The 27,355-nt window shown below is 41.3% G+C and overlaps 2 protein-coding genes and 1 long non-coding RNA gene across 8 annotated transcripts in view; 2 read left to right on the top strand and 1 right to left on the bottom strand.

Moving 5' to 3' along the window:
• Positions 1-65: 65 nt before the first annotated feature.
• On the bottom strand, positions 66-15,155 carry LOC123318198. The gene is made up of 7 exons (XM_044904809.1): positions 14,995-15,155; positions 14,698-14,932; positions 10,447-11,174; positions 2,848-7,430; positions 850-944; positions 665-793; positions 66-605 (listed from the first exon to the last, which is right to left on the bottom strand). The coding sequence occupies exons 2-7, from the start codon at positions 14,920-14,922 to the stop codon at positions 477-479; spliced, it is 5,889 nt and encodes a 1,962-aa protein (XP_044760744.1). The 5' UTR covers positions 14,923-14,932; positions 14,995-15,155; the 3' UTR covers positions 66-476.
• Positions 15,156-15,882: 727 nt separating this feature from the next.
• Positions 15,883-20,563, top strand: LOC123318794 (importin subunit alpha-7). Of its 4 annotated transcripts, none has more exons than XM_044905536.1 (8): positions 15,883-16,070; positions 16,420-16,599; positions 16,664-17,008; positions 17,160-17,254; positions 17,311-17,593; positions 18,438-18,689; positions 18,863-19,166; positions 19,422-20,563. In XM_044905536.1, the coding sequence occupies exons 2-8, from the start codon at positions 16,420-16,422 to the stop codon at positions 19,610-19,612; spliced, it is 1,650 nt and encodes a 549-aa protein (XP_044761471.1). In that variant the 5' UTR covers positions 15,883-16,070; the 3' UTR covers positions 19,613-20,563. The 4 variants fall into 4 exon arrangements, with proteins under 4 accessions (XP_044761471.1, XP_044761474.1, XP_044761473.1 ...); XM_044905539.1 differs by having other exon boundaries at positions 15,884-16,070; positions 17,311-17,527; XM_044905538.1 differs by having other exon boundaries at positions 15,884-16,070; positions 17,311-17,560.
• A 407-nt stretch (positions 20,564-20,970) lies between these two features.
• Positions 20,971-27,355, top strand: part of LOC123318842 — a 50,025-nt gene continuing 43,640 nt past the window's right edge. The window contains exons 1-3 of one of the 3 annotated variants that reach the window (XR_006538405.1): positions 20,971-21,118; positions 21,491-21,624; positions 22,639-22,815. This is a non-coding gene — a long non-coding RNA (uncharacterized LOC123318842). Of the gene's footprint in view, positions 21,119-21,230; positions 21,326-21,490; positions 21,625-22,142; positions 22,288-22,638; positions 22,816-27,355 lie in introns of those variants that run through there. The other 2 variants (XR_006538407.1, XR_006538406.1) reach the window with 2 other exon arrangements.

Below are 27,355 nucleotides of genomic sequence, written 5' to 3'. Positions count from 1 at the left end.
ACCCCTGACGTCATACCGAACAAATAGACCATACTTGTGGGTCAAAAGGTGATTAAAACGAAATATAGAACTGAATTCATATCTTTATTTATGTCATCCCTATCGATTCCCGGTCAAGACAACACATTTTTGAGACAGTTTTACATTCATACGGTCCATCGAACAGAAAAAAAAAATAAAAAAAATTGCACGCATTGTGCCACTCGCCGAACTTGGAGCACTTTGAAAATTGGAACAGCAATGAACTTTTCGCGAAACGATAAATACAAGATATAAATAAGTCCGATACTCTGTGTATCATCTCAATATGATGGTGTGCTCAAAATAATACAGGTATTACCCTGAGAACACTAAGATATCACAAACTGAGTTTACATCATAAATTAAAAATAATCTAATTACACTGATAAAATTCTATCAATACTCATCAAAAATCATATGTACAATCTGTAAAATTAATTCGAGGATAATTTATCCTATCCCTTTAATGGATTGTATGAACTACTTGAAGTGACCTTCTTCGAATGTCGAATCTTCTTCACGTAAGCCTCTATCAGGTTCTTTATCCTTGTCGGATTGATTTCTCCCGACTTATTGTGACATATCTAAAAAAAAAAATAAAAATATAGCATCATTACACTAATCATTTCTAATATCTGCATACCTTAGGAACAGCCCTTCTCATTATGTCTTTGTATTCTTCCTTGTCGATCTTCTTCTTATTATAATACGGCTTAAGAACCAGTTTTACCTCCTCAACCACCCTCTCCTGTCGATTGAGTTTCTTCAAGAACTGAAAAAAAAAAATCGTATTATATGTAGACGACAACGCGAAAATCCTAGATTTACCTTATCCTTAACCTGCATCTCGACCGCTGAGTTTGGCAGTTCGTCCAGTATCTTCAGGTGGTCTTCGTCGAGCTTTACCCCCACTATTTTGGTACCTGAGAATGATAATTCATCTTATTTCTATGGGAAATTTCACGTAGTTTGTTTTAAACATTAAAATTTCTTTACTGTTGACCCCAGAGGCGTTTTTAAGATGAACTAGCTAGTAGAAATTACGGTAAATTTCGAAAAACTCGAAAACGGATGAATCGATTCCGAGCAGAACAGAAAGACTTCGTCACGCTTCTAATTTGCGCAATTTCCCATCGAAAGTTTCAAAATTGCGACCAGCAGCAGGCTTACAACGATTTTTTTTGAAAAATTCGGATAACTCAGAAACTGCTGGTTCGATTTCTACCAAAATTTTAAAATTTCGACGTGAATTTCGTGTTAACAACACGCAGATAAAATTTTTTTAACGGATTCTGATTGTACATCTTTCGAAACGGATCTCCTGATGAGTTTTTTTCCGAAAAAATCTTCAAAGTGCAAGTGGGCGTTAAATAAGCGCCCATAAGCTCCGCTGGACCTGGCGCCTGTTGAAAATACTCCAAAAAATATTTCCAACATAAGGTTAGTAGATGCAAGCTATCAAGATCTACGAACATAATTTAATCAACGGAAGAGATAACTGCAGTAAATATCCCATGGTTGCCAGTTTTATGTTGAGTTTACGCAGAGTTACTAAGAACTTACGAGAGGAACCAATCTCATAGAAATACAGTGACTATCAAACACAGTGGCGACAATTGGAAATTTAGCAAGAATATGGCGGCTTAGAAGCACAGATTTCAATGCTATGATCCCTAATTCAGAATGCGGATTGGCTCACGTCACGTGACCAAATCCGCCATATTCTTGCTAAAACGATGAGAAATGAGACCACAATTGTCGCCACTGTCTCATTAGAGTCACTGTACATAGAAAAACACGTGCACGACATCTGTCAATTAAATGGAGGAGTTCCCTACATGTTGGCCAACCTAGAAAAAGGTCTAAAAGTTCTACCAACGGGGAATGATTGCTTTCTAACGAAACCTACTTCATTCTTTCCGCAATGCTCACATAATCACATATATTTATGAAATTCTACCGAGCTTTCTAGAGTTTACTGTGAAAGAGAGAAAAAGATTTTCATAACCTCTATTGTTGATTGGTTGAAATTTATGTTGGTATTACTATTTCTTGTGACAATCATTGAACTCTATGGGAACCTAACAGATTACTTTTTCCTTCTTGACATTTGCCAACGAAACATGTCAATTGTCACAAGAAGTAGTAATACCAACATAAATTTCAACCAATCAGCAATCGAGATTATGAAAATCTTTTTTCCTCTTTAACAGTAAACTCTAGAAAGCTCGGTAGAATTTCATGGTTATATTTGATCATTGCGGAAAGAATGAAGTAGGTTTCGTTAGGAAGCAATCATTCCCCGTTGGTAGACCTTTTTCTAGGTTGGCCAACATGTAGGGAACTCCTCCATTGGTCCTTTTCTTAGGGAGAGCGCCCACCAAAGTAGCGTAGCACTGCCATGGCACATACATGACAAAGGAGATGCAAAATAATCACTGAAACTTCACTCAAATGTGCGATATCTGTAAATTATTCATAGCCTTTGTAATGTATGTGCCATGTCATTGCTACGCTACTTTGGTGGGCGCTCCCACTAAGCCATAAGTTCTTGGTGACTTGCCTAAACTCACTATAACTGACAGACGGCCATGTGAATGGTATCTAACGTTGAGATTGTTCCTTTCTCAGGTCCAAGGACCGAGATTTATCCTAAGATGGCCGTGCAGTTGTATGTTACATCAAACCACGTCTAAAAATCCCCAAAACTTCTAATATTCACTCGCGTAATCACCTCACGCGCTAATCCGTTCCCAGTCGCAACAAAACGAACATAACCCTACTTAAACTACAAAAATAACCTTAAAACTAAGCCTAACCCCTCACCTTTGGACTTCTTCCCCTTGGTGGACTTATCCAAGCTGACGTGTATCTTCTTCAGCTTGTTGACGGGCGTGTCGAACAGCGAATCGAACGCGTTCTTCGGCTTGGTCGCGTCCTTGGCGGGCGCGACCGGCGCCGACTTGTTCAGCGTCTTCTTGGTCACGACCTCTGGCGGCGGCTCGAACAGATCCTCGTAGTCGCTCGATCCGGGCGAGTAGGGCGAGTCGAAGTCCAGACTGATCGCCTCGCTCGACTCGTTCTGGCCGTTCTGGCTCGTCTTGTTCGACTTGTTCGACTGGGCGTTCGCGGTCGCGCCCTTGCCCGCAGCCTGCTTGACGGCGTTCTTCACCGGGCTGAGCTTGACGTTCGGCAGTACGATCCCTCTTTGAGGTATGGTGGAAGAGACGTTTCCCAGGATCGTCGAGCTCAGTATGTTGATCCTCTGGGCGCCGGCGTTCGTCGACACGGGCGTGGAGGTCAGCAGGTTGGCGGCGGGCGCGAACGGCAGCGTCTGCGACTTGTTGATCGGCTGCGCGGACCTGTTGACCTGCTCGGGCGACTTGCTCGACTCCCTGGATATCAGCAGGCTGCTCTGGGAGTCGGCCGGTTGGATGTCGGCCAGGGGGGGCGTCAGGGAAGGTATAACCGCGATCTTTTCCGCGGACAGCTCGTTCCTCTTCTCGCCGTCTTCCGCGGGCGCCGTCTTGCCCTGGTCGGGGGAGGGGGATCGCGACTTGGTGGGTTCGAAGGGGTCGTAGGCGTCCGGCGAGCTGGGCGGGCTGTTGGGCGGCTCGGGCGGCGTGTTCGGTCCCTTGTGGGTGTCGCTCAGCTCGCGCATCTCCCCGTCTTCGTCCTCCTCCTCTTCCTCCCGTTCCTGTTCGTGGGTTATCTCGTCCTCGGGGTCGTGCAGGGGGTTGTTGATGAGGGGACGCAGGGCCGGCTGTTTGGACGGCAGCGAGAACTTGACCTGGGGCTCGGGCGGCGTTTTGGGACCGGTCATGTACACCGGGACGTTCTCCGGACTAGCCACTTGTTGGGAGGAGTCGCAGACGTCTTGGGCGTCGTCGGCCGCGTTGTTCTCCACGTGATCCTCGTCCGACAGCACTATTATGTCTTTCGGGGAAGGCGTCAGTTCCCGGAAAGGCGACCGTTCCAGATCTATGATCGCCACCGGTTTCACCGTGGATAACTCTTGATTCTTCTTCTTTCTCCTCAACGACCTCTTCTTCTTTTCCTTCTCCTCCGCTTCTTTCTTCTTCTTTGTGAATACGTCCCTTTCTCTCCTCTCGTTTTCCTTGTTAAAACTAACGCTGACTAATATGTTATCACCGGAGGCGAATACCTCCTTGGAGGGCGGCGGAGTATGATCTTTTTTCTTCCGTTTCGTACGTTTTTCCACCATCTCCCTACCTTTCTTACCGGTCTTCTTTCTCTTATCTTTCTTCTTCTTATTCTGGTCGTTCTGAAGGATGACGGTCAGACCTCGATGGTCCGGAGCCGTTGATTCGAGGGTTCTCGGAGGCGTCCAACTGGGGGACATGTGTCTACCTTGATCGACCTCCGGAGATCTGCTGAGGGACGGGGTCCATCTGGCCTCGGCTGAAAAGCCCCTTTCCCTCCCGAAACCCTCCTGCCACTCCTTCCTCCGTTTCCTGGTGGGCGTGTACGTCCTGCTGGTGCTCCTTTCGCGTTTCCTCCTCTTCGATCTGTCCTTGGACTTCTTCTTCCTCTTCGAGCGACTCCTGGAGCGTCTCCTCCTGGACCTGGATTGGGATCTGTGACGCTGTCTGGATTTGGACCTGGACTCCGACGATCTCCTTCTCGATCTGCTCCGTTTTTTCCTCTTTCTCTCCCTGGAATCGGCCGACAGTCGACGTTTGGGGGGCGTGCGCCTATCCGGCGATACTTTGGGGGTGTAACTTCTGCTCCTGGATTTGGAAGACGATTTTCTGATATCTCTCCCGAATTTATCCTTCAGTCTCCGCGGTTTCTCCGCTATCAGAGCTCTGACGTCGTACCTCTCGATCTCTTTCCTTTTCCGTTTTTCCCTAGAATTTTCCTTGTTTCTACTCTTGTCTTCTTTGTCGCCGCGGTTTCCGCCCTTCTCCTTGTCCCTGTAGTTTCTCTCCTTGTTGCTCTTGCTCAGTTTCTTGAACGATTCCTGTTTTTGTTTAGCTTCGTTCTTCTTATCTTCCTTCTTTTTAGTTTTGTTTTTATCGACGTCCGGTTTGTCTTGTTTCGCCGCGTCTTCTGTTTCTTTCTCTTTAACGGTTTCTTCTTGTTTCTCTTTGCTGGCTTTGTTCTTATCGATTATCTCGCCTTCTTCGTAGTCCTCCGGTTTGACCATGTCCATCTCGGATTCTTTGGCGTTTATCTCCAAGGCGTCGCCTTCCGAGGCCGTCTTATGTTCGTGGGATTCGTCGAAGTCGTTCTTCTCGTCGTCCGAGATCATCTCGGTGCCCAGATCGTCCAGCCCCTTGCTCCTGTTCTCGGAGGCCTTCTCGTCGAGGCAGGGGGTGTAACTACGCTCCTCCTCGCTCACGTCTTCGGTCATCGTACTTATATCGCCGACGATGAAGCTGTTCTGGCTTATCTTGACCACTTCCTCGTCCTCGGAATCGCTGTACAGCGCGTTCACGTTCTTGGATTTGAACTGTTCGACCGGCGGAGGAGACGGATTGCGTATCGGCTCACGTTCAACGGTCTCCTCTTGGTCTTGGACAAACTCCTCTTGGTCCTCGACCATCTCTTTGGTCTCTTCGACCAAGACGTCGTTGGCGGTCTCTATGTCGACGCAGTCGGGTTCTTCGGACGTCTCCGGTTCGCACGTGTCCTCCGGCGTGTCGTAGTTGCGTTCGGGATCGTACTCCCGCTCGATATCGTCCTCCGGATCCGGATTGTACGCCCGCTCCGGATCGTAGGCGTCTTCGACGGGCGGTTCCGACTCTTTCTCGGAGTTATAGGCGGCCTCCGGGTCGTAGACTATCTCGGGGTCGTACACGTCGTCGGCTCCGAACGCGCCTATGAGCTCCGGGGGCGGTATCGGAGGTTCCGGAAGGGGGGTGGAGCTGACCACCTGGTTGTTCTGGTCCGGATTCAAGGAAATATCCGTGTTCTTGGCCAAATTGATGCTTTCCGTCGAATAAATGTTGAAATTCGGACAACCGTCCTCGTCTTCGTCTTCTTCTTCTTCCCTACCCCTTTGAAAGGACGACTGGACGGGTTCTGACGTCGAATGCGGCGTCTCCGACTCCGGTTGAGCCTTGACCACCGTATCCTCGCTAGACGTGACCGCAGTCTCCTCCTTGACCTCCTCCTCTTCGTCCTGGGTCGGCGTGGCGACCTTCTCCGTGTCTATGACCATCTCGTTCTCGCTGTCGTTGTTCTCCAGGTCCGAGCCGTTGGTCGGCAGGGACGCTGGCGCCAGATTCAGCGGTTTGGCGGCGTTCTCCTCGTCGATCTTGGACGTGCTCACCGATTCCTCGATGTCGCTGTAAATGTCGATGTCGGAATCCTCTTCTCGCTCGTTCCGCTGCGAGTTCTCGGAGTCCAGGTCGCGATCGTAGCCCGACAGGGTGCTCTGCGTGTAGTCCTGAGGCACGTCCGGGTCGTAACCGCCACCCGCGTTCCTCTCGGTCGTTTGGGAGTTGGGGTAGGACCTGTTGTAGTTCTCGCTGGTGGAGGACGGTCCGTAGCTGTCGTAGGGGTAGTAAGAACCTCCGGGGTACGGCGGGTTCGAGTACGATTGGTTGTTCCTCCGCTGGTTCCTGTTGTTACCGCCGCCGTACGGGGTTTTCTTGGACAAACCGTCGGAGTTTTTAAGATCCGGTCTGGAGTGTCCCTTCTTCTCGATCTTGAACCTACCCGAGTCGTCCACCGATAATTTTGCGTCTTTCGCGAAGAGTTGAGTCTGGCTGCTCATGATGCTGCCCAAGAGGTCCGCGACGTCGGAAGTGGCCGGCGTTTGAGGTAACAAGACGCCCTTTCTACGCGCCGCCCTCCTGAACATGGCAACGTCGCTGTGGTTGGCGCGTCTGCGCACCAGATACCCGGGACCAGCAATATCCTCCTCAGAGGCGGAGAAATAATCTAATTCATCCCTTTGCCCGAACAAATGAAGCGTTGGTATCCCCGCTTGGTATCGCTGGTTGTTCAGACCGTCATTACCGCTCGGTATCCTCACGTCCGGCAAACTCTGATTGGGTAATTGCGCGCTGCATATACCCAGCTGCTGGGCCAACCTCTTCTTCACCGTTTTCGGCGTCCTGGTTTGGTTCCTTCCGGTCCTCCTCCTTCCCTTCCTAACCCTGACCTGTTTCTTCTTCGATATCACGTCGCCGGTCTGCTCGTCCACCTCGTAGACCGTCCTGTATTTTCTCGCGGTCTTTCTTTTCCTCTTTTTCGTGTTCTTTTTCCGTCTGACGGTACGCCGGTACGCGGTCTGTTCCCTACCAGTCGTGCTCGAAGAGCCGCTAGGACCTTCCAACCGATGACCGACAACCTGTTCGGTCGCCTGATCCGTGGTCGATCTGTGGTTCAGGATGCGTGATATCACCCGTTCCGTCTGGCTCGTGCGCGGTATCAATCTGTTGGGGAAAATTCGTTCGTTTCTGAATCGGGTCATTTTAAGTCGACATCGATACCATAGAATTCCAGCAATGCCACTCTTCGCGTCAATCGTTCAAAGTCTGTGGCTTCGCGATCAGAGACGTAGGGACGCGCTCTGTGATTGAATAGCGCGATTCGAACGCTATGGTCGGACGAAGTAACTTCTATGACTCTTCAAAAGCATTATTCGGCGTTTTAAGTGATCTTAGAATTTAGAATTCGTAACATTAAAATATTGATCTATAAGAAATATCCTGATTCAAGCTCAAACTAACCCTATTTTCGAATTTAAGTCCGAAATTAAGAAATTACGACGATTGTGTTGAACAATTGAAGATTGCAAACTCTGCCGTGGTTTGTGTATAGTGAAAAACTTCAAGAATCTACTACTCTGTTTTCGACAAATGATGATATTCTTTTGTGTACTGAAAATGGGGATATAAATCGGTTTATACGTCCAAGTAACTGCTCCAAACATTTTTTTTTCAATTCCCTAAACAAACAGGTGAGCTTCAGTAGATTGACCGTAAACTATATTTTATACAGGGACTATATAACTATTGGGACATAAGCTAAGGGCAGATTTTTTGGACCAAAATATGGCGATAAGACCAAATATACCTCAATAAAATATTGCTGTGGAAAAAGATAGAGAGCGTTAAAGTTGAATTTTTTATAAAGGGACAGAATAATATTTTCTCCTTTATTAAAAAATTTAAAAAAGGCTTAGAAGTCGGATAAGACCACGTAGAACATTTAAATTTATTCTTTTTATGTTACATTGTGTTTAATTATGCTTTATCGTCGAAATAAATAAATAAAATAAATAAATCGTTACTCCTAATCCCCTTCCGATGCTCTGAACCGTTCAAATGGGTTTTTCTTAAAAACGGATGAAATATCATACAGTGAAATTATAAGCAAAAAACGAAAAAAACTTCAACTTTAACGCCTTCTATCTTTTTCCACAGCAATATTTTATTGAGGTATATTTGGTCCTATCGCCATATTTTGGTCCATACAATCTGCCCTTAGTCTATGTCCCAATAGTTATGAATCACCCTGTATAAGTACAGAGATATGAGGAAAGATTTCAAAAGAAGTGAAATTAAATCACATCCTCCCTCCAAAAACTTGCAAAATCCTTGTTATTTCTTCTTCTTCGAAAGCAGAAGATATCATAGGTTAAGAATCCAATATACAGGGTGAGTCTTTAGACTCGTACAAATATTTTAACAGTAGGTTCTTGGGGGTCAAAAGCAACACTTTTTTCCTGTACCATTTGGCCCGGATCGGCTCAGTTCAAAAGATACAGGCTGTTGAAAAACCATAAAAAAAATATTTTCAGATTTATCTCACAAACGGTTTCATCGAATGAAATGAATTTCGGAATACAGTTTTTCATTTATTCGATTAATCTTCTTCAAATATAAGAAATCACCCACGTCTTCACGTGTCCTCATAATGACCATTACGTACCATAAAAATACCAAAAATTCAAAGAACCTAACTCTTCAAAATAAATTGGACGCTATCTTATGAATATTTGAAAGTGTTCTAAAATAAAAGTATTCTCCATATTTTCTCGTATACTGCTCCATTTTCGAGTAATTAAAAATAAAAAAAAGATCTGTGAAATTTGAAAAATTGGGTATTTTGGCTGAATACAACTCTGTTTAAAAGATCCACAGATGTGTAGTGTCGCAGATTTAGCTACTTATTCTGAAGGTAATTTTGTTTTTCCATAGGTGGCACAGCTTTTTTGTTATCAGGGCCGAATTGGAAAAAATGGTAAAGGAAAAGTGTTTCTTTCGACCTCAACTATTGAAAAGTTTGTACAAGTCAAAGATTCGCCCTGTATAGATGTCACAAAACCGCGAAATTCGTTTCAGTACACAAAAAAACATCAACAAAGACCAAATTTCTTTTTGGTTACTTCTTTAGCCACTCATCGACAATCGACAAAACATTTCTTCCGACCAGTGGGGTAAACTGATGCACCGAAGAGTGGCACCGCTGCTCTAATCTGATTGTTTCATTCTTGAACTTATCGAAATCGCATCCTTTTCTCAGTGCATTAGTCTACAATCTTTTCGCGCTTTTGAAGAGACACATACAGAATCGGAATGGACTCAGTCTGACAACAACAAAAAAAAAAAAAAAATGTGCAGAATAAATCGTTGATTGTTTATTCAATAAGTTCAAAAATAAAACAACTGCAATTTTACTTAAATAACATGTAATGATCACAACAGGTCGGATATGGAAACGTGGGGTCCAAACAAATCGATGCATACACATATAAAATGATTCGGAGATGGTAAGTACAACATAAGAAGTATTTTTAGTGGAGAAAAAAATGAACAGATGAAGAAAATAAGGGGGATGTTCGTAAATTCAATACAAGGAAATTATCAATAGTAAATAGACAAAATATTCATGGAACTTCTATAAAGATTTTTTTCGATTCGAAGAAATCTCAACAAGAATTGAATTCAACACAAAATACTTATCGTATAACACAATATTTTTAACAAGGCACTTCTTTAACCTTAAATTCGATCAAAACATATAAAATCTATGATACTGTTCAATGAGTTTACGAACAACACCACTTCTCAAATAAACAACAAGATTAAACAATTTTTCAAACAAATCAGTCACAAATTGAAATTTTGGACATTTCAAAAGTAGTAAAAGACTAAAAGCCTCATTTAGACTTATTATATCACAAATTGGAAAGCTCTTTCTGACTTAACTACTTAAAAATGTTACAATCAATCGGAATCACTTTGAACCTCATCTACTGATCATTTACAATCTTTTTTTCATTTAACTGACAATCTACGATCAGATTCAGATGATTTAAACCAAAAACCACCCCGTTTCCATATCCATCGGAAACACTGGTTCGATTCCAACAAAAACAACAACAAAAATCGTGTAACTTATCGACTAAATCTCGTATCGGTTAAGGATAAACTAAAAAATCACCTAGTATCCGTTCTTCTAGGACCCATGTTAACGCGTAAAATCCTCATGAAACCCTCGTCCGGCATCACGAACCTCATCGGCGAATAGTCGCCCTCGAAACCGTTATCCGACCTGCACACGTTGCAGTACCACGAGTCGAGGGGCACCTCGCTCAGGGCGGGCGTGAGGCACTCGAGGTGGAAGCCCAGGTCGCAGCCGTCGCACAGCAGCAGCCTGTCCTCCCTGTCGCCGGAGCCGCATATCTCGCAGCATATCGGATCGTCGGGCGGCTCCTGGGGCGGGGCCGGCTTCTCTATCGGTATACGCCGGACGATGCGGCCCGACGATCCGTCTTTGACGAACACGAGACGGTACTCTTGACGGTCGATCGGGCACGTGTTGACGTTCTTCGACCACTCCAAGATGCAGGCCAGGCAGAATAGATGGTCGCAGGATTCGGGAGTGCCCAGCTCCTGTCTTCTGATCGGCACCAGACAGATCGGGCATTCCTCCGACTGCTGTCCGCCGCTGTCGTACTCGGTGGTCGAGTCTTTCTCGACCGTCTGTTTAATCTTTGTCGTCTCTTTCTCTTCCGTGTCCGATTCTTCGGTTTCCCATTGGCTGGACGTGCATTTCGAGTCTGGATCGTCGTCAGCGTCGCTTTCTATTATGTTAGCTACTCTTTTCGCTTTTCTTATGATTATCGAATCAGAGCTGTCTGAATCGTCTCCTGAATCGCTTGTTATCAGCTACAAAAAAAATATTGAATTGTAGGTGTTGCCGTTTCCAACAACTTATCGTTTTTTTTTTTTTGGTTTTTTTTCGATACATGTTATGAAAGGACATCAATAAAGAGGTTACTGATAGGAAAAACAACTAGGCGGTATTACAACAAACTACAATGGTAGATAAGCTTACGGATGAGGGTTTTTTCGTTCGAATTTGAAGAGACTGGGAAATGATAGAGCAGATTCAATTAAGTTAAGCGATGATACTTCAATTTAGCATGGAGTATTCGTTGGTAACATACAACGCTGCAGCTTTTTTGTTCTTAATCAGTTTTTATCCCTTATTATACTAGTTTCAAAAATTATTGACATCGAAGGAGGCCGTGGACGTTTAGACACAGCTCAAAATCTAGTCATAATATATAACTTATATTCAGAGGAAAAAATCAGCATTAAAAATTGATACAATTGTTTCCCTGATTCGCTCGAAGGCGCTGATTCTTTGTCAAAAATATAACGTGGGTCTTTCATATGAATTTTCTGCTGGAGCAGTCCCTTATTAAATATAGATCCCTAAAGATGTCACCTGGAAAGCAATTTTTTTATTTTTTTCTACGAAACCAGAAAGGAATTGGTACCGAAAATAAGAAGGTAGTAAAAAAATTTGGTGGTGCTCTTCTATAATTGCAAGGGGTAAATAAGCTTGAACAAATAAGATCTCTTGTAATTTCTTGCGAAGAGTAACGGTTTTTGAGAAAAAAAATCACCAGGAAGTTCATGTGACTGGTATATGTTTAAATTATCTTCGAACTAAACTTCTACCATAGAATATCTACTAAATTTCATTTCTCTCAGTTGTTTTTCAGGTATCATATCAAATATGTGCTGCTCAAAAAAAAAAAAATTAAATGAAACACCCATACTATCTTCGACAAGGAAACACCACTTGAATTTTTTCGTAACCCCCTATTTACAATCTGTATATAATTGGCCTATGGGCCAATGCCCATTCCCAACCCGATTTTTCGAAGGTTTTTTTTTGACAGAAGGTAGAACTTATATGAAATATATATGCGATTTCGTTAAATTTCAAGTACGGCCCTGTAAGAGACGACACCGACCACAGAAAATGGAGATACCTAAACCACAGCCATCTAAACTTTCTTAGGAAGACTGTGACTGAACTGTCATTGTTAAAAGTTCCCCCGCAGAAAAATGCCAGTTCTGTGATCATCCGTCATATGTCATAGTGATTATGACAGTTGACAGACAGAATTTCTGTGAACCAATGGGGGTGCTACATAAGCTGACGCATCTATTTAATCGAATCGCGGGCACTTTTGAATGGAGACTGATCTACTGACTAAAAGACAAAAAAGCTTCGTCCGAAATATTGGCGATAGTGTCTTTTTGACGCATTTTGGCGGTAGAATTGCTAAAAAGTAACAATCGCCCACATTTCACTGGGTTTTCTCCCTACTGAACAACGATAAAAAAAGATTTTATACAGTGGGCTATAAAAATCGACAGGATGAAATTACAGCCCAAGTCAAAGAGACATAATTGCTTATTTAATGGAGTTATTTGATGATTCTCCCCATTTCACAGCTTCCAGCTAGTTCCCTTATCAAAGAAAGAGTATGAATGAACCCGAAAAATAATAAAAATAATGAAACCAAGTAGATATTACATTGAATTCCATGAAGAAAAAAATTTTTGGAAAGAGTTCGGTTGTGCAGAACAGAAAATGGTCAACCGGAGATTCATCATGGAAGTTTGCAAATTTGCAATATGAATTTTCGACAATAATAGAATATTTTGAATAGATAAAAATTGACTTGGTACCAGGTTTTATAACGGCACAATAAGAAAGAAGGTCTGAAAAAGAAGCTTACCAGTAAACAAGTTAGTAAGAGACATAAATAAACCTTTGAAAAGTTAAATGGACAACTTCCAAAGAGCAATTTAAACTATTACATTGAGAAGTGTTGAACAGAAAAAGCAATATTGACCAGATTTTAATCAGAAATTTTTTTCTGGGAACCAAACAGATGGACGTAACCAAAACAAGTTTTCTGAATCAAAACTTCTGAAGAGTTTCGTGAAAATGTACCTAAGAAACTCATTAGTGCCAGCTCGTAATGTACTAGTCAAAAAGATGTTGATAGAAGTTGAGGCAATTGAAAAAAAGGATGAATATCCAAGAGAATGGGACTGAGATCCGTTTCAATCAATGATGTAACTTTTTCATCACCTTTCTAATGAAGACGACATTCACAGTTTTTTAGAAATAAGTTTTATAATATAGCTATGTGAACATTCTATGGTTTCTTTTCTTAAAAAAGCTGTAATTATTATGCAATTCTTCGAATTTTCATGGTAAATAGTTCAAATCATGAAATTGACTGTTTAATCGTGTTTTCCCAACTGTTCGATCCTACAATCCCAACCTAAAACCGATATCTCGGAGAAAGACAAATCAAACTTTTTTTGAAGACAATTCCAAATGGTTTCGAAATGATTCATAAGTTTCTCCCGATTCTATACTGTTTCATACTGGCGTAAACAAGCAATCAGCTTCCGGAGTCAACAATCAAGAAGAATGATAGATTTAAAAATTGGATTGTCACTATAAAAAATCGGATAGCTTCATTGAATGATGATGAAATTTTTCACAAGTGTTGATAGGAAATAATTACAAGAAAAACTTATCGCAGTTCAACTTTCAGTCTAATTCATTTCATGAAACTATCCTCTAAAACAAATAAATAGAAACTAAAAATAATCGATGTCACAAGTACATTTCTCCCAATACCACTGAACTAATCTAAACCAAACTTCAGGGAATACAAGCCAGATTACCCATGAATGAAAATACAGGCAAATAATTCACTCTTTTTACAGCATGCACCCCAATACTTGATTAAAACAGAGATATCAAAAGTTTTCTATGAATGTTATTAATCATTCATACTACAGCCAACTTCTGATAACTATAAAAACAAGAGGTGTAAGTATTTGAGCATGAAATCGATCAGGTGAAATAAATTGAAGATTTTCTTCTGCTTCTTTCCATCAATACATCCGGACTTTATCAAATATATGTAGGTCTAAAAATGTTGGAGTATATTCTTATCATCTGAGGTTTTCTTATCCTTAAAGAACACCTTACTATTCAAAGAAATATGAATCTTCTAGGTAACACAAATCTTGTTTCAATTTCTTCGAGCAGCATCACTATTACAACATTTCAAGGGTCTTTTGGCTATTTCATGATTTACTGATATTGAAGCTTCGGATATTGGATTGTAGTGGATGAGAAAAATGTACTTTGACGCTGAAGACTCCAAACATCAACATAGTTCCTAGCATTTCGTATTAACACAATATTTCACTATTCACTACTCAATGTTTTGATTCAAAGTCAGCAACAATACACAGTATTAGGTAATATTGAAGTAACAAATATTACTAGAATAGGAAAGATATTTTGTTGATGCTTGGATTGAAATAAGGTGTAAAAAAGGGCTTCATCAGAACATACCGCAACTTTCTTCCTTTTTCTCGAGTATCTACTGAAGCTGTCACTGCTATCGCTATCAGAGTCATCTGAAACAACCCTGTAATTTGCATTTTTTCTAGTCCTCAATATGGGGCTACTATTATTAGTACTGCTTGACGAGGAATCACTACTTAGAATTCGTTTTTTAATTTTCCGTCGCGAACTAGCCTGTCCCAGAGGGACATCATCATCGGTGTCGTCACTCATATTGGTTCAGCTATAAATTAAAATTCCAGGTATTGTATTACTGTCCAACATGAAGCGTTCATATATTTTTACCTAGGAGACACATTAATATTCACTCGGTAATGAACCACTTATATTAATTTATTACACGGGATATTAAGTTACTTGTAAGATGAGCAACTTTGAAAAAAAACTTCAGAAACGGTGAATGAACACAATATCATCCGCCATTTTAAAGGTATGTTCTATGTTAACGAACAGTTCATTTTTCATCGACGTTGCCACATTTCTGTTTTTCCTCTGGAAAGTATGGTGAAAGTTTCAGCTGATCGATCCTTTGCCTCCAAATCGTAGGCAAAAAGTGTATATTTCTTGAGATTATGCCATAAAGTAATCGGGATTCTTTCATTAGTTACGAATGCATCTCCAAGTAGAATTAGAAATACTTTATACTAAGTAATGATGATAAGTATTTTTCTCAGATGATCAACTTTTCTTCGTCAAAATTCTTGATTAGTGTTGGACAAAACTTAGTGTAACAAGAATAAGAGTTAAGATTATTACGGGATTCAAATCGCATTTTTTCATGAAAGGAGTCGGAAATTGAATCAAAAACACATTTCAAAATTCAGAGATCATGTGAAATGTCACGCTTTAGAAGAAAATCATGTCGATTTGGCATCCCAGCGCCACGATGTTTGGGAATCATCATTCAGCGCATGCACCACAGTAAAGTATAGATTTTAGAGGTTTCTGACTGATAGCAAAGAGGAAGTTCCTCTTTGCTGATAGATGGCATTGTGAAGGAGATTATCATTTTCTTCTTTTTTTGTCACGATCAGACATATATTATGCACTGTTTAAGTTATAGAGAATAAGAATGACCCGAGGTTTTGAGGGAAATTGATTAATTTGGAAAAAAATACGAAACAAACTTATTATTTCTTCTATGAAACCTACTATTCTATGACACCGTCTATGTTCTGTCAAGCTACCTCCCCTTTTCTATGGAAATCTGAAACTTGATTTGGTAAAAATATTTCGTAGACATAATTTTGGAGATATTTTTTAGTTAAAGTAGTTGAAGAAATTAAATTAGTAAACTACAGGAAGGGTATTAACATATTTGAAAGAAAGAGTATCGCTTCAGTTCGCAATAATACCTAAAGGTGAGTAATTGTGCAAATTATCGCGTGTGCCAAGCTCAGACGTCTGTCAATTGGCCTTCATGAAATTAGATAGGTTCCCTTGATTCATAAATCTTTCAAACGATTGCCACTGTTTGACCAGATTTACTTTCATCCCAAATTTCCTTTCATCTCATTAGAAAGTCGGTCTTAAAGAGTCGATTGTTGAGGTGAGTATGGCGGAAAGGGCATTTTCCAGAAAGTCTAGCTTATTATAATGCAAATCTCAAATTTGTTGGTAGGAGTATGACTGATGAAATTTGAATTTCGGCTCTTGTTAACCTTAATTCATTTGCTAAGTTTGAGGCCTATTCTCGAAATGAATTTTCAGATGTCTAGCTCAGCTCATAAACACCGCTACAAAAATGCAGCACTTGATAGTGTGGAGCTCCGTAGGAGGAGGGAAGAAGAAGGTGTTCAACTTAGAAAGCAAAAAAGAGAACAACAATTGAATAAAAGACGAAATGTGAACTTAAATCAGTTGGTTCCAGATGACATGGAAACTTTCCAGGTGATTAATATTTGTTGAGGGAACATGAACCAATTTAAACTCATATATTGATGTTAACTTCTAGGTGGAAGTTGATTCAACAGGTCTGGGTGGTATTCCAATTACCCAGGAGATGATCCAGCAGTTGTTCAGTCAAGATGAGAATGAACAGTTACAAGCCACTCAAAAATTCCGTAAACTATTGAGTAGAGAACCTCATCCTCCTATCGAGGAAGTTATTAAGACAGGGATGGTGCCTAAATTCGTAGAGTTCTTGAAAAATACTGGAAACAGTACTATTCAGTTCGAGGCAGCTTGGGCGTTGACCAACATAGCCTCCGGTACATCTCAACAGACTCGGATTGTCATTGAGGCTGGAGCTGTTCCTATTTTTATAGCCCTATTGGGAAGTGAACATGAGGATGTACAGGTTTGTCGCCTTATGATGACTTGAAATATGTTTTACTCCATAATTTTGTTTAATAGGCGTTTGTTTGCGCCTCTGAAGGATTTTTTTTCGAACAGAATCTGTTTCAGTGGACTTAGGTATAAAATTTGTGAAGTATATTTATTTTTAACAGGAACAAGCAGTGTGGGCACTTGGAAACATTGCAGGTGATTCTCCAGAATGTAGAGATCATGTTTTGGATGCAGGAATATTACCACCCTTATTGCAGTAAGTGTTTACTTTTAGAAGTTTCCCTTATCAGGATGAACGTTGAAAACTTTTAGATTATTGGGTAAGTCGAATCGGCTCACAATGACTAGGAACGCTGTTTGGGCCCTCTCCAACCTGTGTAGGGGCAAGAATCCACCCGTTGAGTTTTCGAAAGTGTCCCCTGGTCTTCCAGTATTAGCACGTCTGTTATTTCACACCGATGCTGATGTTTTGGCCGACGCTTGTTGGGCCCTCAGTTATCTATCCGATGGACCCAATGAAAAAATTCAGGTACTGTCTGATGGACCTAATGAAAGAATTCAGGTACTATCCGATAGACCCTTTGACAAAGTTCAGGTAACGCAAAAAGAAATTTTTATCAGTTCATGGATGTAGCATCAGTTTTTGGGTAATTGCTAGTCATTTAACTCTTAGTTTATCTCGGAAATGGTTTTTAGACTAATATGAGAATGGATCGTGCATCATGAAGATATTTAGACCTTATTGAATTTGTCCACTGGATAATTCTCATGTGATTGACAATTATTGGATAACTTAGTGATTGAGGTTATTAAGGTTAGGTTGGGGAATTACTTGACCTTCGAATTTTGGATTACGATTTCAGTTTGATCGAAATTATTCACATAATTATCGGTCGACTAATCAATTTAGTTAGTGAATGGGGTTATAAAGGGTTTAAATAATGGTTAACACCTTAAAAATTGAAGCATGAGTTCGATAAAAAGTATTTATATCGACAGGTGTTGTGCATCCGAACATTAATTTCTTTGTTATAAATAAAAACCTATGAGCAGAATATTTTAAAACAAAGTAGGTTTCTCCCATTTAATGCAGATTTTTTTCTCATTTGCCACTCTCGTTCATTAAGCTTTGTCGAAAAGATGAGCATATTGGTATTTCCTGAAAAATTTAGTGTTCGATGAGTAATTTCAAAAATGATTCAATGAAGAAGCCAATTACATACAAGTGACAACGTCTGCTGTCATCTGTCATAGAACTGTCATCTGTCATGTTTTTTAGGTTAAAACGTATTTCTGACTATTTTCGATCGTCTGGGCGATTTCCGGCCATTTTTTCCAAAAAATCGAATTGGCAAATGATGAAAACGCGCATTTCACGAGAGGAATCGTAGTCGACCGTCCGTTCGGGGTCTGTATCGCGCTCCGATTTTATCTTGCAGGCAGTCATCGACGCCGGCGTGTCTAGAAGGCTGGTGGAGCTTCTCATGCACCAGGAATCCAACGTGGTATCGGCCGCCCTCAGGGCCGTTGGCAACATCGTAACGGGCGACGACATCCAGACCCAGCTGATCCTAAACTGTTCGGCGTTGCCCTGTCTGTATCACTTGCTCTCGTCCCCCAAAGAGTCCATCAGGAAAGAGACCTGTTGGACGATAAGCAACATAACGGCCGGAAACAGACAGCAGATACAGGTTCGATACATTTCCCTTTTTTTGACAGTCATCTGTCACTTTTGACAGGTGACAGCTGTCATTTGTCATTTTTGACAGATGACAGCTGTCATCTGTCATTTTTGACAAGTGACAGCTGTCATCTGTCATTTTTGACAGGCGACATCTGTCACCAATACTATCTTCCCTTTCAGGCCGTTATAGAAGCCAACATATTCCCCGCGTTGATAGAAATCCTGAAATCGGCCGAATTCAAGACGAGGAAAGAGGCGGCTTGGGCTATAACGAACGCGACATCGGGCGGCACGCCCGAACAGATCCGCTACCTGGTCGATCAGGGATGCATCGGCCCGCTCTGCGACCTGTTGACCATACTCGATACCAAGATCGTTCAGGTGGCGCTGAACGGTCTGGAGAACATACTCAGACTGGGCGAACAGGACGCGAAGAATCACATGGGACAGAACCCTTACGCGGTGCTCATCGAAGAATGTTACGGTAAGTGGGGGGGAGTTGCGCGTTTGTCATTGCTCGAAATCGACAGGAAAAAAAAACTGGGGAGAAAGTACGTAGGGAGGGGAGCTTTTGAGCGCTTGTCAACGTTCTCAACCGGAGCTGTCAAAAATCCTACATTTCTATGGTTCAAATCAGGAAAATGTTTCGGTAGTTTATCCCTGTCAAAAAATTCTGTGGTATATTTTTGGCGTTTTAACGCTCGTGGGGTGGATCTACTTTTAACCTTGTTTCTTCCAGGCCTGGACAAAATCGAGTTCTTGCAGTCGCACGAAAACATCGAAGTTTACCAGAAGGCCTTCGACATCATCGAGCATTTCTTCGGCACGGACGAGGAGGACGCGAACGTGGCGCCCTCCGTGGACCCGGAACAGCAACAGTACCACTTCAGCTCCGACCAATCGGTACCGATGGGCGGGTTCCAGTTCTAGTTCGCGCCACGCGCCGTCAAACAAAAATTATCTTGTATAAATTCAAAAAGCCCGCGTCCCCCAAACAAAACGAGAGAATGCGTTGTGAAAGAGAGAGAGAGAAAGGGAAAAATGGAAAGAATGCTGAAGACGAGGTTGATTGCGTGGTGTCGACACTAAGAGGGCTTCAAATAAAAAAAAAATAATAAGATCGCATTTAGGATTACGAGAAATTAAAAATGCGGATGAGATGAAGAGTGAAAGAGTCTCACTTCTAGTATTGTTTCAATCTTAACTTCGAAAGGTTTTAGGAAAAAAAGATACAACTGTCGATTTAGTTGATGTGTTGTCTTTCGTCATGCTCTTTGTAAACTTGTTTATTCGATTCGTTTTTGGCTGTTGGTTAATCAAAAGTTCAACCGATTATTTTATCTCTTTTAAATATTGTAGATAATTATTATTTGTAAATACCCGTACTTTCTTTTAATTTCAAGGAATCTTTCGTATCTACTGGAAATATTTGATTGAGTCGGTCCTTACTTTTGAAAATTCTTTGTCATTCAACTGAAAGGTATACTATAAAAATGTTTGTATTTATATTATACTTTTCGTTTAATCTACACGAGAATTTGAGTTGTAGTGAGGAATTTTCGTTCCTTTTCGTTGTAATCGAGAAAATTGAAGAAAAACAGGGAGAATCGATGAATTATTCTGAATCTATAATTCATGTTGTTTCGCAGTCAAAAGTTTCAAGTTTAATTGATGTTTGGTTGGTCTACTTTTATACCATGCCATAGTGAAAATTAAGGTTTGACCATTTCGTCTGGCGGAGTTATAATTTTAGTTTTCTCGAAAATTGAGATGTAATTGCATTCGGTAAAATTTTGTGATTTTTGTAATGTACCCTAACTTGTGTAAAAATCAGTGACATTATTTGTTGATAGTTTGTAAAATAAACTAACTTTAAGTATATTTTGCCTTTATTTTACTCCAGAACATTAATTGAAGCCTAAACTCGTTTTTGAACGATGAAAATGCTCTTTTTTCAAACCTCGTAAAAGTGTAGTCACTCCACTCACTCTGGGCCTAAAATTCATAGAATAGAGCATTCAAGAAATTGAATTTCACGATCTAATTCAGAGTGAAAAAAGTATGAATTATATAATTTCTTTCATGCTTTCATTCATATGAGGTAAATCGACCCATAAAAAGCATCTAAACCGTCCCTGTATATTACTGAAATTTTTTCATTAACAATATACAAATCCTTGTGATCTATGGTTCATTATTTGTGAACTTCACATCCACAAAACCCCGTCTTCTGTGATTCGACAAAGTCATAGATAATCACCGAGTCGTATAATAATGCAGATGCCGGTTCACGAGAATGTGAGTGAAAAACTTGTATAAATACGAATTTGATCCGTATCTGATGCTGAAGACTGGTTCAATAAAGCTCCCCTGCGATGATTTGAAGATGAAAACAGGTGCCACATCAATTTCCCGTCTCTAAAATTGTCGACAAAGGTAAGGGTTCAAATCAAACATAGCGACCTGCTGCGATTTCAGCTCATGCGCGAGGGTCAGTTTTTCGTTTCTGCGTTTCCAAAGGCGACTGGAAAATTTGAAAAGTTTTCTGATCGGCGCCATTTTAACGTTTGTTTAGCGTCCCCTAAAATTAGTTCTGAAGTGTTTTGTATCTTGAAGAACTTCCAGAATGATTTATTCCCACGAGTGAGTAATTTTGAAGTTATATAGATCGATTGGCGCATTCGAAGATATCATATTTTGAATTTCTGGTAGGAAATGTTGAGTATTTCGATTTCAGGAAGAATTTTTTCACGGATATTTATTGCCATCTGATATGTAAAGCGTGTAAACTTGAATTTTTCACCACAGGAAGAACTTTGGGAACCAAGGTGACGTTGGAGTCGAAGAAAAAATGATGCTTTGGTTTTAGAGCCCCCTGAAATGTTTTCCAACCGTATTCTCATCGATGGACAAAGAGCGAATAGCAAGATTTATTCATCAAGGTGGGTGAATTGATATAATTTTTGGTGGAAATTCGTCTCCAAGTGGAATTTTGAAGATACAAGTGCTAAGTTATCGTATAATCACTGTTCTGCAGCATGATTTTCGTCATGATTGAACCTCTTCATAAAGTAGAAGTACCAGCGTTGATAGAAGTATTGGTACTTCAATCAACGGTAGCAGATTTTCACACAATCAGACATAACTTAATTTTTTTATCGAAACCAGTATAAAATCAAAGAATTTCAAAGTAAAACATAGAATATCCACCTACAAAAAAATATAATTTACTTGAAGACGAATATTTTTGAACCAACGTTATAAGTGAATAATTTCTCCACAATGATTTTCATTTGAAAATAACAAAAACTTTCATTTAAAATTATTGCTAGTTATTTTTCAAGCCTCTATTATCTGTGGTTCCGTTTCTGTGTTTCTGATCTGTACTTTTACAAAAAGCGTCTGTGATTACGCACAGAATAATGTGATGGCATAGATTGAACGAAAATAATTGTGAACACGTAAATGTGGAGGTGAAGTATGAATCATAAGAATTTAATTCGTAACTTTCCTGAAGACTCGTCTAATGAATCATTCCATGGGAAGATTTGAGAATGAAAACAGATTGCCGCATTAATTTCCTGTTTCGAAAACTGTCGACAAAGGTAAGAGTTCAAATCGAATCACAGCGATCGGCTGCGATGTCATTTTATGCGCAGTGGTCAATTTTTCGTTCTTGCGTTCCAAGGAGGACTTGAAAATTTGAAACATTCTCAACGTACGCCATTTTATGAAACAATTTCGGCGTTCCCAAAAATGACTTCTGAAGTGTTCTGCATTCTGATTATTTATTTTCCACAACAATCGGCTCCTACATGTGAGTAATTTTGAATATTGGTGAATTCGAATATGGGCTTTGTTGAATTTATCGTAGAAAATGTTGCATAGCTCGATTTCTGGAAAAATGATAGACGCTAAAGTAGGTCAACTAAGTGAACTTGAATTTTTCATTACAGGAGGAATGTTGTGTACCAAGGTGACTTTAAAGTCGAAGAAAAGAAATGATGGATGAGTCTTAGGGTAAAAGTCTTGCCCCTTTTGGGGCTGGGCTTCTAAAGGATCTCTCTGAAATCATTTCCAACTTTAGCCATCGATGGACACAGAGCGGATAAGCAAGATTTTTATTCGTCAATGTGAGTGAATTGCCATATTTTTCTGATAATTGCTGTGTATACTTAATGTTTGCGTGTGAAATGAATAATGTGGCATTTATTTTCATCTCGTAATCGATTTGGGATGGGATGGCATTCGTTAGTTCAAGTTTTTGAGTTTCGTTCGTATGAAGAAAATTTTGAATGTCGGTTATGGGAAACGGAAACATTAACAGAAATATACTGCAATCTACTGTGGTTAACGGTTGGAGAATTTTTAAAGAAATAATCTTTATATTATGTTACGTAATTTTTTTTTCCTTTTAGGTTATTTCATAGTTTCATATCCATAGATCCATAGATCCTTTGTCTATGATCATATCTATGTTCCACAGATCATAGAAGGTTGTTTCTTGTTTCTGTTGTCTGTGGTTTCTGTGTACGGTGGGAGTTCTCTATGGTTTGATCATAGATAGAAAACGTCTTGTGGACGGTGGTTGTGAACATAGAGTGTTCTTCTTATTCTTGACAACTCGAGTTCTTCTTCGAGCCACCTGGTGGCGAACTTGACAAGCGCGATGAGTAGGTTAGGCTTTGAGATCGCATTTGTTAACTTGAATCGGCTAGTTTCCTCGAAAAACTAAAAACTAAATCACGTTTTCTTCTATTTCTTGTTTCCTCGTCTTAACATCGAACCCTTTAGGATTAATCCGCTCCTTCACGACTTCCCGAACCGAATCGAAAACTTTCCAAAGTACCAAATTCGTAATATCAATTATTACCGATCCCCTCTAACTTTGTGTACTTTCTCCGAAAGTTCCGCGGATATTTTCGCAGTTTGTGGCCGGCATCGGCGCGTCTCCCGTTACCATTGAGAACTTGGGAACTAGAGACTAATTAAGGAGAACGGGAGTTGCAACTTAAAATTGATATCGACAACCTCCTCCGGGGGGTTGGGGCGAAGTTTGCGAAGTTCTCGAGAAACGGGGCCAGGGACGAATCTGGGCGATGCAGGTCGGATCGATACGGCTCCGAGGGACAGACGGGAACGTCACCAGGGCGGGATATCCCAGGAAGAGGCGAGGCATGAAACGAGATGTTCGTCGGGGTTCTCCTATCGTACCTACGCCCCTTCTAGATTTGTCGACTGCACTGTTATCTGTGACTCGACTACACCCCGCGACGTAGAGGCCGGATTTACATCGCTAGAATTGATGTAGAAACGTTTAATTATACTAGGTGGCCCATGTAAGACAGTACAGTAGGAAAACTCCCAGACAGGAGACAGGTTAATTTTTATTTTGGGGGAAGACGTCTTTTGGTTGTCAATTCTCCCAGAAGTATTATCGTAAAGGTGAAAAGGATACATATTCTGAAAGAGCAACTCTTCTAGTTGAAAATCTGAGAATTTAATCCATCTCGGCGAAACCGTTCGGTCTTGAGGAATTTTTAACCGAACCCATCTTTTTCGGGATTTTTCGAAGGTCGTCCTCCCTTTTTTCATAAAAAATCGAGATTTTCGAAATAGAGTTTTTGTGGAAGCTTTGGCAACGTTAATAACAGAACCGGAAATCCCAGCTGAATCAGGGGAATATATCGGAAGATATTGAAGATGGAAATTTGCGATTTTCGAAAAATGCCAAAATCTAAACGAAGGGATAAGAAAGGCTTTCGGAATTGCACTCAAGTTTGAACCGTTCCAGTTCAAAATTGAGCCGAGCAGTATCCGGGGTCCGTGTAATCTCCGACGGTATATACGAACTGCGGGGAAAACATTCGCCGCAAATAAATGGGATTACTTCAGAACTCCATCCCGGAAGTTTTCCCATCAATGCGCGGCATTATTCAGGAGAGAATGCTCGCTTGAGGGTGTCACCTCGAAAATGTCTCTAATTAGGCCCTTATTCGAAGCTTAAAGCGGTCAACTGAGAAATTAGTTGTCGCATCATGGTTGGATGAAATTCAACGTCTGCCGTTATGAGCTCGGTTTCGTCGGGAAAACATCGAATTTCCACTTTTGGGATTATCTTTCTACTTCTACAGAAGCAATTCGTTCGAATATACATCAGATTAGAACTAGTAGGCCAGCTTCCAGACACATTGTGGTAAAGAAGAAGAACCCACTGCGCTCTGTGATCGGTGTCAACTGAGCCAGCTGAGGCATTAATGGAATGTTGGGTGTCTTAATGACGAACGTTGAAATTCAATCAAATGATGGTTAATTTAAGCCTAGCCAGCTTTAATCTGGTACTTACTGCAGTTCTTCGATCATGTGTCATCGAGAAGATGTCACACTGACAATGACGGTTGACAGAACTCTTTCTGACTTTCTATAACTATTGAAAGTGCTTTATACGGATGACTTCAGACGTAATTTCAATTTTCGAGGAGTATGTCGGCTGCCAAAACTATCTTCAATTTAGTGAGCGCAGAGAGGAAATTTAGTTGGACAGTTGCTTGTCAGTTGGGCCTGACAATATTGAAGAAGAAGAACCCACTGCGCTCTGTGATCGGTGTCAACTGAGCCAGCTGAGGCATGAATGGAATGTTAGGTGACTTAATGACGAACGTTGAAGTTCAATCAAATGATGGTTGATTTGAGCCTATCCAGCTTTACTCTGGTACTTACTGCAGTTCTTCGATCATGTGTCATCGAGAAGATGTCACACTGACAATGACAGTTGACAGAACTCTTTCTGACTTTTTACAACTATTGAAAGTGCTTTATATGGATGACTTCAGACGTAACTTCAATTTTCGAGGCAGCTGTTGGATGCCAAAACTATCTTCAATCTAGTGAGCGCAGAGAGGAAATTTAGTTGGACAGTTGCTTGTCAGGTGGCGCCTGATAATATTGAAGGAGAACCCACTGCGCTCTGTGATCGGTGTCAACTGAGCCAGCTGAGGCATGAATGGAATGTTAGGTGACTTAATGACGAACGTTGAAGTTCAATCAAATGATGGTTAATTTGAGCCGATCCAGCTTTAATCTGGTACTTGTTGCAGTTCTTCGATCATGTGTCTTCGAGAAGATGTCACCCTGACATTGACAGTTGACAGAACTCTTTCTGACTTGCTGTGACTATTAAAAGTGCTTTATATGAATGACTTCAGACGTAATTTCAATTTTCGAGCAGGATGTTGCCTGCCAAAACTATCTTCAATCTAGTGAGCGCAGAGAAGAAATTTAGTTGGACAGTTGCTTGTCAGGTGGCGCCTGACAATATTGAAGAAGAAGAACCCACTGCGTTCTGTGATCGGTGTCAACTGAGCCAGCTGAGGCATGACTGGAATGTTAGGTGACTTAATGACGAACGTTGAAGTTCAATCAAATGATGGTTTAATTTAAGCCTATCCAGCTTTAATCTGGTACTTACTGCAGTTCTTCGATCATGTGTCATCGAGAAGATGTCACACTGACAATGACAGTTGACAGAACTCTTTCTGACTTTCTATAACTATTGAAAGTGCTTTATATGGATGACTTCAGACGTAACTTCAATTTTCGAGGCAGCTGTTTGTTGTCAAAACTATCTTCAATCTAGGGAGCGCAGAGAGGATATTTAGTGGGACAGTTTCTTGTCAGGTGGCGCTATGGGATCATAAATACTGCCTACTAGCATTCAATATATCCCGTGAATTATTTGTCTTTTTCATCATTTGCAGTCTTCTTCCCCCATTCCTCAACAATAACACAATTAAACGGGGTGTATAAGAAACTTTCGACGTGTCCTCGCATTAAACACAAACCCACCCGGTTAACCCCGGCAATTGAACGCTACCCGTATAACAAAGGCTGGCATCCCCGCTGGCAACGGGTAATACAATAGCGAACCGACACCCTAAATCATCCCGGACTAGCAAGTGTAACCCCCTAAAAAACCCAGGCATTCCGAAGCGCCGGCGGCTTTATCGGCTGAGGGGGGGGCGGAAGCAGATGAAAGGAAGGTCAGGGGAACCCCTCGCTCGCAACCCGTCAGGTCTGCCTTGAATGCGGCCGGGAGGGGGGCGGCTCTCTCGACTAAGCGGAGTATTTTTCGATAAAATGTCTCTCTCCTCGCCGTCCGGAACATCTGACGCATAAACACGGCAGACGCGAACGATGTTGCGTCCCGTAGCCATGGCGACCGGTTCGTTACGTCAGCGGGGTTGATGTGGGAGACGACCCTCCATCGGGGAGGGAGAGACGCGTATTGTGAAACTCGAGTTAGTCGAGTTGTTGGAGAGGTGGTCGTTCAATCAATTCAAATGTTAGAAGTACTGATGACGGCTTCCGTCAGAATAAGGTTATGTTTCAATTGTCAGCTGTCAAATGTCATTTGGTTCGGACATCTGGTAATCATATGAACGGAGTGTGCCATGTAAAACTCTCGACTCTGAGGACAAATCGAAAATAACCAATAGAGGCTTGAGAAATTTGTCAGAAAACGGTCAGAAAAGTCTTTTCATCGATTTTTTTCGATCATTTTCTTGGAATCTTCGCTCGGGGGTTGTATATCGCCGAACCAGGCTATCGGAATATGCTCCGGTTCGGGTCCGTCCCACAGAGTACACGTGCCGTTTTTGTCGTGGCTTCCTCGTG

Source organism: Coccinella septempunctata, chromosome 8 (genome assembly GCF_907165205.1).
Source record: "Coccinella septempunctata chromosome 8, icCocSept1.1, whole genome shotgun sequence".
Classification (NCBI taxonomy): domain Eukaryota; kingdom Metazoa; phylum Arthropoda; class Insecta; order Coleoptera; family Coccinellidae; genus Coccinella; species Coccinella septempunctata.
This window is presented reverse-complemented; position numbering and strand designations above follow the sequence as displayed.